This window comes from Aquarana catesbeiana, linkage group LG09 (assembly GCF_042186555.1).
Source record: "Aquarana catesbeiana isolate 2022-GZ linkage group LG09, ASM4218655v1, whole genome shotgun sequence".
NCBI classification, from domain to species: Eukaryota; Metazoa; Chordata; class Amphibia; order Anura; family Ranidae; genus Aquarana; species Aquarana catesbeiana.
In genome coordinates, this window is record NC_133332.1 from 42,908,932 (window position 1) to 42,921,712 (window position 12,781).

Genomic DNA, 12,781 nt, shown 5'->3' on the forward strand with positions numbered 1-12,781 from the left:
GTATTTCAAGTATTTCAAGAACTGACAATCTTTTGCGACCCTTGTAGGTATGCTCCTGAATGTTCTGCTTCTTAATCGCTGATCACATCCATTTCTAATTGCAAGCAGTGTTGGGCACCACATGGCAGTACATTTTTTTTGTCACTGCCATGTCCATAAACTTACAGCCTCTGAAGTTGCACTGGGTTTAATGGTTACTGAGCTGGCCTGTTCAATAAGCCTGCCCACATAACTAGCTCTAGCTCTCAGTCTGCTGGTGCTTCTGTGGGTAGGTGCAATGTGATGCCGTGGGCTGAAAACACACAAAGTCCAAGTGCAGTAACAAGAACATATTGTGATAGAAGTCCAGCAATACACAACAAACCCGGTAGGAAACCAACAGAACCGGGAGCACTCACAAGTTGTAACAGCAATGAGGCAGTGGATTTGTGCCGACAGCATCTGTCTCAAGGAGCGAAATGTGGCCTGGCCAATCGATGCCCAAATGGGGAGGCTTCCAGAAAGGATGGCATGTCCCCGCACCGTTCCAACTTTCCTTGGCACTAAGCACTGTCTCTGACAGATAGGTGACCTGTCCCTACTCTAGCCGCTCACAAAATGCGTGCGAAACCTGGGTGCCAGGGTTATAAACAAACTCTGCCTAACCCAAGATGGCCACCAAAGTCACCAGGGGTGCTAGCATCGAAATGGATAGCTGCATCCCTGTGACCAAGGAAACCATAGAGGAACCAGGTTCCTGTCGACTTCCTCCCCCATCTGTGTTGCCGCTGCAGACAGTGCCACCTGCACTGGAGAAAATGGACTGCACCTGCCTACACTTAGATTGTTGTCCCGTGATCTGATGCCCTTGTCCTCATTGCCACCTTAGGGAACGATCAGCTTCATTCCTACTTCCTTGTTCTTGTGTAGACACTGGGGCAACAGAACAATAGACTCCTGCTACCATCAGTCAAACTGTTGGGAGGGGGGGGAGCAGGGCGTGGCTTGTCTATGGATACGCTCAGCTCAGTTAAGGAACCTGATGGGAGCGTGCACACACAGGTGTCACCTTAGCACCCAAGCAGCAAAAGGAAACAACCACAAGCAGGGAGGAGGGGACAGCAGCCATAGGATCCAGTGACACAAGAGGTTAGCATTTTTAGGAAAAAGAATATGCAAAATAGATGAGTCTACACATCTGCTGCTATAAATAGAAAAAACAAGGGTTTAATATTGCTTTAAAAAACTCTGCAGTGAAAATGGGGGTCTCTTTAATTTCATGGTTTTGATATAACAAACAAAATGATTAGCATTAAATTATATCTACACCCAAAAACAAATAGCACAGTTCATGTCCTTGAGGCACCTATGCTCACTCACTGTATTGCATATATAGAGGGTAACCATGGTTGTCACCCAACCTGGGCTTCAAACATGTAATTCCCTCTTCATCTCTGTTACATTGGAGTTGAGAGAATTTGAGCTGGCCACGCATTATACATTTTTCTTGTCCAATTTTCCTTAGGGTCGGCCATACACTGGCCGGTTCAGCAGGAACCAGCCAAGATTTGAACCGTTAATGGGCAGGCTGAATGTACCAAGTTGATCGTTCAACTTTGGTACAACCAGCCTGCTGGATACACTTTCAATTATCGCAAGCAGTTGCTATAACCGCTAACGATAATCACTGTCCTCTCCCGGCGAGGGCGGCTTCCCCCCGCCAGGAGGAGACAATTCCTGATTCCCCTGTCAGCACTGTCTGTGTTGATGGGGGAATCATGCAAATTTCTTTCCAGGAAAGAAATCCACACTGTAATGGCCGGCCTTAGATTTACTAGAATCATATAATATGAGGTCAAACCTAAACACTTTCAATTTGTATGCAATCAGGCAGACCCTTATGCCACGTACACACGGTCGGATTTTTCAGCTACAAAAAATCAGACAGACTTCCGGCGGACTTTCGGCGGACTTGCGGCAGACTTTCTAACGAACGGACTTGCCTACACACGACCACACAAAAGTCCGACGGATTCGTACGTGATGACGTACAACGGACTAAAATAAGGAAGTTCATAGCCAGTAGCCAATAGCTGCCCTAGCGTGGGTTTTTGTCCGTCGGACTAGCACACAGACGAGCGGATTTCGGGGTCCGTCGTAGTTACGACGTAAAGATTTGAAGCATGTTTCAAATCTAAAGTCCGTCGGATTTGAGGCTAAAAAGTCCGTTGAAAGTCCGGAGAAGCCCACACACGATCGGATTACCAGCCAGCTTTAGTCCGTCAGCGTCCGTTGGACTTTTGTAGACGAAAAGTCCGACCGTGTGTACGCGGCATTACACTACATAGTTAATGGTAAATTCAAAGGAAATTGAACAAGAAAATGGTATGTTTGGCCAGCTTTAGTGTTTTAGGAAGGCAGATAACATTATTTTATGCTTTCTGTTAAAGTGGATGTAAACCCAATGTCATCCTTTCTAAACTACTGCCATAGGGGTTATCTATAAGGATATACATGCCTCCTGCATGTATCTTTACCTGTCAAATGTCTCCCCTCTGTCTGTTATTAGACCCGAAAAACTGCATATTCTGTGGGTGGGTCTGTTGTCTGGAGCTCGGTGGGTGGAGTCGTGATGTCAGTAGACTCCCCGCCCACCTCTACACTCCCCTTGTCAATATGCATTTTCTCCTGTTTATTTCTAACACTGAACTTCTGCTATGATCTCTAACATCCAGTGAAAAGACAGGAAAGTAACCACATGACTTCAGCATGCCAAATCATGCTGAGGTGTGGAACAGCCAATCCTTGCAGAGCTGCTGAAGAAAGGAGTGGGGGTGGGAATTAAAAAATAATGCATGTCTCTTAGGCTAATGCACGAGATATGTAAATCACCTGTCACTCACAGCAAGGGGGAGGATTTGACAAAGTTTTTCTCTGTTTGTCAAGATTTTTCTCACTGAACAATAAAAGAGGATTGCTCTGAGATGGATTAACTCTTTGTGGCAAGACTGAGCTCAAATGATAGGAAATCTTATACTCTACAGTAGGGCTGCAACCAACGATTATTTTCATAATCGATTAGTTGGCCGATTATTGTTTCAATTAATCGATTAATAACCTTAAAAAAAGTGTGGTGTATAATTTAGTTAATATGTAAAGTTTAAAAAAGGAAATTTATTCTTAAATATCTATATGCAATGGTAAATATAAATGACCAGCTATATGGTTAAAGAGCAAAATCTCAAATCCACTCTGAGATTAACAGACAGAAGAGATATACTGTATATACTATTAGAAGAGATATATACTGTATATACTATTAGAGGTTGAATCTGGTAAATATCATCAGACTCAGATCTTTTTTTAAAGATAAAAAAAAGTTAAAAACGGTTTTGCAGATTTTCAAACAGAACTGTAAAATATTATATGCTGGCCATACAAAAACAATGTCTTCCTTCAAAAAAAATTACATTTTAAGAACGTTCATTCGATTTTTTCATCGTTAGTGGGGTCAAATCGACATTCGTTTTCAACCACAGTGACAGGAAAATTTAGAAATAATAGAAAACTGCTTGGTCAAAGGAATTTTTCAGACAGTGTATGTGGTTTTCGTTCAGAAATTACATTCATTTTAAAACAGAATGTTAAAAGCAAGTGAAAATTTCAAACAACATTCTTTCATTCAGCGAATGTACAAAGATTTTTCATATGAATATTCTCGTCTGAAAATTGATCCGTGTGGCCAGCATAAGGCTCAGTACATGCCTATGCAGTTTGCTTTTGATCTGTTTCTACACTGCCTTTTGCTGTGTGTTAAGTACAGTATAGAGCGCCCCAATAGCAAGGTACAGAAAACTTCTGCCTTTAAAACCACTCACTTCCTGCCCAGGACTACATGTCCCATGGGGCATTGCTCCTCACACATTCACAAGTTCTCAGGCACTTACTGACATGTATGGACGGTTTACTGAGCTGTATGTGTGCTGCACTGTATTTCCTGATATGCAAACAAATAATGCATTCTGTATGCAGGCCAACTAATCGGCTGGCCGATTAATCGATTATGAAAATAGTAATCGATTAATTTCATAATCGATTGGTTGTCGATTAATTGATTAGTTGTTTCAGCCCTACTCTACAGTATGATATAAAAAAAAAAAAAAAAATTTCGGGTTTACATCCACTTTAAGCTCATAGAAAGTGAGAAGCACATGGCATTTATGATAAGAACAACAAGTATTTTCTGTGCTTTCTGAACATGTTCCTAGGTTTAAAAATGGAAAACGAATGCAGCCTTCACAAAACCTGTAAACTGTCATATATATCGTTTTTGTTCTCAGGTTTAGATAAACTCTAGAGCAGGGTCTGCAACCCATCAATAGTGATCGACTCACCCATTGACCGCACGTGGATGTCGGGTAGATCGTCAACACAACTCTGCTGTGCTGACCCCCGCAACTTAGCGCTAGTTGTTCCTTCAGCCTCATCCACTGCAGTTATCTTTCCTCACAGGGAGTACAGCAGAAATTGGGAGGCAGCACAGCTCAGAACGGTGGGCAGGAGCGGGCCAAGTTAACTTTTCCAGGTAACAGTAGGTGATTGGTTGTTACGCGGTCCTAGCAAACAATCACCAGCTTCTGTCCAGAGCTGTGATGTGTCCCGCTTCTGTTCTGACACCAGCCACTGTCCTACTGACACCATCCACTGCCTTACTGACACCATCCACTGCCCTACTGACACCATCCACTGCCCCACTAACACCATCCACTGCCCCACTGACACCATCCACTGCCCTACTGACACCATCCACTGCCCCACTGACACCATCCACTCCTCTACTGACACCATCTACTGCCCTACTGACACCATCCACTGCCCTACTGACACCATCCACTGCCCCACTGACACCATCCACTGCCCCACTGACACCATCCACTGCCCCACTGACACCATCCACTGCCCTGCTGACACCATCTACTGCCCTACTGACCCATCCACTGCCCCACTGACACCATCCACTGCCCTACTGACACCATCCACTGCCTTACTGACACCATCCACTGCCTTACTGACACCAGCCACTGCCCTACTGACACCTGCCTTACTAACACTAGCCACTGCCCTACTGACACCAGCCACTATCCTACTGCCATTGTCACCTGCTCTACTGACACCAGCCACTGCCCTATTGACACCACCCACTGCCCTACTGACACCGTCAACTGGCCTACTGACACCAGCCACTGCCCTACCGACACTGTCAATCACTCTGCTGACACCATCTACTGTCCTACTGCCACTGTCAACTGCCCTACTGACACCGTCCACTTTTAAGGTAGGCTAAGTTTACATTTTTTCTGTGACATTTGTTTTATTATATATTTTATAGTTATAGTTTTCATGCTATTTAGTTAGGCCTTGCTAGTTATCTTTTTCTCTCTTTATGTTGTTCAGGTAGATTCCCATCTCTCAAAGGTTGCCTACCCCTGCTCTAGAGCATGAGAAGTCTTTCACCTGACCCTCATGTATGTGTATAGCAATAGACACCTACCGAGTAGCCAGGTGTTTACAGTTAAATCACAAGATCTGAGCACTTCTAAATTGGTACTTCCTCCTTCTCCACAGTACAATCAGAACAAGATTTCTGTTTTCTGCATGAATACGTTGAAGCCCATTTCCTGCTACTATAACATTTTAAAAGATTTCTTTATTTCTCAAAGGCATTTTGAAGAAGAGAGATGAAGGTTCTTATCCCATCCTTTATGTTCTCCCTTCTCTTACTACTGAGCATTACAGCTGCAGGTAAGAAAATACCATAGATCTGTTCTATATTAATGCAAAATATATTTATGATGCTTTGCAACTTTTATCCTCAAATACATCAACATGTCAGAGGTACCACTCCGCAATTAATGTGAGACTGCAAGATTTTAGAGCAGGGGTCTCCAAACTTTCTAAACAAAGGTCCAGTTTACTGTCCTTCAGACTTTAGGGGGGCCGGACTCTGGCCTTTGGGAGTAGAAAAGATAAAAAAAGGGAAAAGGCCTGGTGTCACTCGCAAACCACCTCCATCCCAATATATGCAACAAAAAACAGGAAAACGCCCCGGGACTTTAAATAAGGTGAATGCGGTTAGCCAACATTTGGCAGAGTAAATGCAGTCTAAAAATTTATTGAAATAGTCATGCAAACAAACATAATTCTTAGTCAAGCCACTGAAATGATACATACAATAGAAAATGTCATTGCACGTATCATGGTATAAAATGTAAATTGCAGAGTACACAGGCATGAAAAGTATCCTAACGCATTTCGCAAGACCACGCTCGCTTCATCAGGGGTAGATGCGTGTGTAATACATCAAAGGCTGGATCAGACTACCAATTGCTTGATACCCAGAGGCAGCAGTAATTAGCGTCCGGCTCGGGAGCTGAGGAGGCAGAGGAAAAACCAACCCTGTTTCCTGTTTCACTCACATGCAGCAGTTTACTTCATTCAAGTTGACATTATTAATGGATATTGAGGGGAAATTGGGTGACACATTCCCCCACCCCGGCCATGTCTGCCCCCGTTTGTGCTCTGTTGGGTTGGTTTTTCCTCTGCCTCCTCAGCTCCCGAACCGGACGCTCATTACTGCCGCCTCTGGGTATCAAGCAATTGGTAGTCTGATCCAGCCTTTGGTGTATTACACATGCATCTACCCCTGATGAAGCGAGCATGGTCTTGCAAAATGTGTTGGGATACTTTTTATGCCTGTGTACTCTGCAATTTACATTTTATACCATGATACGTGTAATGACATTTTCTACTGTATGTATCATTTCAGTGGCTTGGCTATGATTCATGTTTGCATGATTATTTCAATAAACCATCATGGGTGTCATGGGAGGAATTGTGCCCCATTGTTGGTGTCACTGGGAGGAATTGTGCCCCATTGTTGGTGTCACTGGGAGGAACTGTACCCCATTTTTGGTGTCATTGGGAGGACTAGTTCCCCCATCGTTGGTGTCATTGGAAAGAACTGTGTCCCTTCATTGGTGTCAGTGGGGGGGAATTATGTCCCATCGTTGTTATTTTTGGGAGGATTAGTGCCCCATGGTGTCACTGGGAGGAATTGTGTCCCTTTATTGGTGTCAGCGGGGAGCATTAAGCCCCATCGTTGTTGTCATTGGGAGGACTAGTGCCCCATCATTGGTGTCATTGGGAGGAATTGTGTCCTTTTATTGGTGTCAGTGGGGGGAATTATGCCTCATTGTTGATATCAGTGGATGAAGCAGTGCCCCAAGGGCCGGATAAAAACAAGCAAAAGGCTGCAGTTTGGAGACCACTGATCTAGAACATGAATTTCTTTTTTTTCCCCACAAGTAGAGCTTTCTTTTGGTGGTATTTGATCACCTCTGTGGTTTTTACTTTTTGTGTTATCAACAAAAAAGACCCGCAATTTTAAAGGAAAAACAATATTTTTTACTTTCTGCTATAAAACATAGCCAATAAAATTTTTTTAAAAATCTAATTTCTAGTCTTCAATCTTTTTATTAAGTTTTTACAAATAGGCAATACAAACATACATTGGTGGAATATCCACACCAAAAAAAAAACAAAAAAAACAAAACAACATCTTATAATAACTCATAACTATAGCATCAAACAAACAAAAGGATGGCCAGAGGGTACAACATGAAGACATCTCCTACGCATACCCCAATTTTTTTTAGATTAAGGTTTCATTTGCCCCCTAATTTTCAGGCGATTCCCTAAATGTTCTCCAGGGGGCCCATATCTGACAACATTTTTCATATGTGTCCAATTCATGTGACAGGAGGGTCTCCATCTTCCCAATTAGGTCCATTTCTGCTATCCATTCGTTAACTGAAGGGGCTTGTGTAGTTTGCCAATATCGCCAATATCGCGGAATAACCAGTCTGGCTGCTATTAACCAATGTCTTAGCAAACCTTGTTTGATGTTTTTATATGGACCTGGTAAAATGGATAGCAGAGTAATTTGAAGTGTGTTGGGGATTAACTCCCCTGTAACTGTAGTATACAGCTGCATGATCATATCCCAGAATTGGCGAATTTGGGGACATTCCCACCATATGTGTAGCAGCGATCCCTTGGCAGCATGATATCTCCAATATTTATCTGATGTGTCTAGATATATTAGTTGAATGGTTGTTGGACATCGATACCAGCGGGAGACAAGCTTATAGCTTGTCTCTTGGGCTTTAATTGTCGATGACAGACAATGTGTGTAAGTAAATGATTTCTCCCACTCTTCTGTTCCAATTTGAGTATTAAGTTCACATGCCCATTTATTTGTGAATTCTGGGGTCTCAGGGTGGTTTTTTAGGATAAGAATCTTATATATTGCTGATAAAACATGTTTTGGTCTGTTACTTTGCAATAGGATGGACACAAACATATTTAGGTCTCTATTGAGGGATTGGTTTGGAGAAATAGAAGATAGGAATGACAATAATTGTTGATATTCCATCCATTGCATAAATGAAGGCTGATGTGTTGATATTAGGTTCAATATGGGTGGTAATTTACCCTGGCAAAGAATCTGTCTCACTCTTCGGTGAGTTCCTTATTCCATATGAGAAAATAATTCCAGTCTACTGCAGGTGGGAATTTTGGATTGCCAAATAAAGGTGTCATTGGTCCTATCTGTGAAGAAAGCCCTAACCGCAAGATCATTTTGGACCACAGGCTCAATAGGTGAGATGAAAGAGAGGGTGGAGAAAGGGTCGTATCTCAGTGGTTACCCTGAAAGGGTAAATCTAACCAAGGAGGAGCCTGAAGGTCAAACTGATTCAGCCCCTGTTCTATTGATACCCATTGTTTGGTATCCGCATGATGAAACCAGCTTACTAATCTGGTCAGGACTGCCGCCACATAGTAAAAATAGAGATTCCGTGCACCCGCTCCTCCTTTCGTTTTAGGTAATGTTAGTGTTTTTCAATTTAATCTGGATCTCTTATTACCCCAAATAAACTTAACGAAAGCGGATTGTAGAGTAGAAAAAAATGTTCTAGGAATAGTAACAGGAATATTGTGAAAGAGTTAAAAAAATCACAGTATTATGTCCATTTTCAATATATTGATCCTCCCAAATCACGAGTATTGTTTTGAATCATATTTTTTTAGATCTTGTAGAGTACATCGCATTAAGGGAATATAATTTGTCAAATATAGCTGGGTCAGATCTGATGGAATATTAATTCCTAAGTACCTTAATGCAGAAGAGCAAAATCTGAATGAAAAGTTATTTTTCAACATCGTCACTTGTTGTGGTAAAAGTGACACATTGAGAATTTCAGATTTCGAAACATTTACCTTAAAATTACTCAGAGCTCCAAAGCACTGGAATTCAGATAGAATAGAGGGCATAGAAATATGTGGATTGGTAATATAAAGTAGCAGGTCGTCGGCAAACAAAGCAAGTTTTATTTCCTGTTGGTCTAGCTTTATACCTGTAATTGAGGGGTTCTGTCTGATTGCTATTGCTAAGTATTCCATTACTAGAACATAAAGCAAAGGAGATAGGGGGCATCCCTGACGGGTGCCATTTTTTATAGGGAAACTTGTGGTCAGTGAGCCATTGATCCTAATTCTAGCGTCTGGTTTAGTGTATAATGCCAAAATCTTATTAAGTAAATTTGGACCCATCCCTATTTGCTTTAGTGAATGCTCGAGAAAAGGCCACCCAACCCGATCGAAAGCCTTCTCTGCATCGACCGAGAGGAGGCATGCTGGTATTTTAGCCATTTGGGCATGGCCCATTAGTAAGAAAGTTTTTATTGTATTGGCACGTGTTTCCCTTCCTAGCACAAATCCAGTCTGGTCATTATGTATCAAGCTAGGTATGAAGGATTGGAGACGTGACGCAATCAATTTGGCGTAAAATTTAATGTCTACTCCAATTAAAGATATTGGACGATAACTAGAACTTAATGTTAAGTCTTTATCTGGTTTGGGAATCAAAGTGATATGGGCTTCCAATGTTTGGGTCGGGAATGTGTTTGTAGAAGAGATGGAATTAAACACCTGTAGCATAAATGGAGACAAATATTCTTTATATGTTTTATAAAATTTTGGAGTGAATCCATCTGGGCCAGGACTCTTCCCTGATGGAATGTCTGTAATTACTCCAAGTAGCTCTTCCATTGAGAAAGGGTTGTCCAATAATTCCCTATGGTCATCTTCTAATGTTGGAAAAGAGGTTTCTTGTACATAGTCTTCAATGCTACAAGTTTTTGATCCCTTGTTCTCTACAAAGGATGGTTGGCCCAAGTTGTAAAGAGCTGAAAAATATTCTCTAAATGTTTGATGGAGACTTTGCGGGTCTTAAGTAATTTCCCCCGATGACTTCCTTATGCTAGCTATAAAGGTCTGAGGAGGACGAGGATGTAATATTCGTGCTAAATGTCTCCCACATTTGTTTCCATATCTATAATTATTTAAGGCACATTTCTGTTGGTATGAACTATGCAATTCTGCCATATGCTGCAATAAGGATGCCCTTGTAGACATTATGTTGGCTAATACTTCTGGAGACTGTGAGGCTTTATGTAATGTTTCTAGTGTATGAAGCTTTAAGCTTTAATCTTTCTTTTTTAAGACGAGAGCCATGTTGGATGAATAACCCTCGTAGGACCACTTTAAGAGCTTCCCATTTTAATGGTAGTGCAGTCTCATCCTGTTCATGATCTGAAACAAAATTACCAATTGCTTCTATAATTGCTTTATGACAGATTGGGTCAGACATAAGTTTATCGTTTAAACGCCAAGACCAGCTTGTGCCTCGAGTCTGGGGGAGATATATTGATAGAAATACAGGTGAATGGTCAGACCAAATAAATGACCCTATTTCCATTGAGGGGTTCCACTCCAAAACCTTTGGACCTGATAAGAAATAGTCTAGCCTACTGTAAGATTTATGTGCTGATGAGAAATATGAATAATTACGATCTGTGGGATATAGAATCCGCCACAAATCAAGAAGTCTATGGTCAAACAATTGTTTCTTCAGGGCCCTCAGCTGGGAATAAGAGATATTGGAACGTTGGGCAGAGGTGTCTAACTGAGGCTCCAAGGCTAAATTGAGATCTCCTCCTACAAGAATAACGCCTTCGGCGAAATCCGCTAAAAGATGAAGATAACGAGAAATGGTCGTGGTTTGGTCATAATTCGGAATGTAAAAATTGGCAATTGTGAAGAGTTTATCCCATATCCGGAATTTAAGTAAAAGGTATCTACCATTGGTATCAGCTATATGTTCCAAATATTGAGCCGGTAAATTTTTATGAAAGGCGATGGAGACCCCCCTGGCCTTCAAACCAGACATAGTGCTATGAAACCATTGAGAGTAATGTTTAACTGAGCATGCAGGGATGCCTTCGGTGTGGAAGTGGGTCTCCTAGAGGAGTATTATATCTGCCTTAGCTTTTATGCAAACTGTATAAGATCTGTCCTCTTTTTGACTCGTTGTTTAAACCCTTGACATTAAAGGTACAGAGTTTCTGTAGAGATGCCGAGGAAGACCCCCTAGCCATCTTAAAAAAAAAATTTAAAAAAAGGGGGGGGAAACTTATAAAAAGAGAGGTTCCCTCTCTAGGGGCCCTGAGCTACTCAAGGTCCACAAATAGGACAAAACACTCGAAAAAAACAAAAGGATATGGACAATGTCCAAAAAAAAGAAAAATCACCAAGCCCTACCAGAGAGCTGGTGTACCTACAAGGGGGTTAAGTAGGTAGACCCAGAGGTTGTCTCACAGCAGAGACCCGGAACAAACAAAATATATATATCTTATCCTCTGCATAGTTTATTATTCCTTTTCTTTTTCTCCTCCCCCTCCCCATTATATACATTAGAGTCAGGAGAGGAAAAAAAAACAAAAAAACTAAAAAACCCCACAAATTATAATATGTAAGGGGGGGAAAGAAGGGGTGGTCTGAGCAGCATGGGCCGTGTGAGCAGTCCATCTGGAGGGAGGGGAGGGATGCAAGAGAGAAAGAAAAAAAAAAAAGAAAAACAAAATCTTTTCCCTTTCCCTTCTCTTTTCCCTCTATTTCTCTTCCAAGAGTATAGTATTATGTCTATATAATCTCCCCCTTTTCTTCCCTTTCCCTCCCTCTCTCCCCAAATCTATCATATACATATATGCATACCCACACATACATACATTGCCCAGTGGTTGTGCGTACGCTTACCCAGATATATTTGCTGCCACACACATATATATATGTATTTAACAAGAGCATGTAGATACCAGCACATTCGTTCATCTATCACGTGTCTCTCATTAAGGGGGCCCTAATCTCATTATTATGTTACGTAACCTTTGGCAACCACATAGGTATCCCCAACATAGCTCGTCCACACCCCCCTCTAGTCACCTCAACCGCTGGGGGAACCAATCAGGTAAATGACACCCTGACTGAACGGTTCGCATGTCGCAGAGCAGACCTTGATTTCAATAGTGAATCGGATAACATAGGTTTAAACACCCATATAACCGGTTCCTATGGGGCTCTAAAAAGATTTCCATAGCCTTAGTCCAAGTTTGGTCTAAACCAAAACTCACAGTCGTTATAGCGTATATCATGTTGCGTAGTAGTCGCAAATGTTTTGTACTACAACATGATTCAGACATATAGGACTGGTGTAGCCTTTGCCCACCACATACAGCATCATACAGTGTCCAACCCTGCGACGCTATGAACCGTTCTGCAGTTTAAAAAAAAAACAGAAAAAAAATCATAGACTACATCTATTTTCCCCCCTCCTTCCCTCTCT

The 12,781-nt window shown here is 41.8% G+C and overlaps 1 protein-coding gene across 1 annotated transcript in view; it reads left to right on the forward strand.

Moving 5' to 3' along the window:
- The first annotated feature begins 5,638 nt into the window (after nucleotides 1-5,638).
- The window catches only part of LOC141107549 (antigen-presenting glycoprotein CD1d-like), a 49,266-nt gene continuing 42,123 nt past the window's right edge, over nucleotides 5,639-12,781 (forward strand). Inside the window, exon 1 of the mRNA XM_073598364.1 lies at nucleotides 5,639-5,781. Within this exon, the coding sequence (XP_073454465.1) occupies nucleotides 5,718-5,781 (64 nt within the window). The 5' untranslated portion in view covers nucleotides 5,639-5,717. The remainder of the gene's footprint in view (nucleotides 5,782-12,781) is intronic.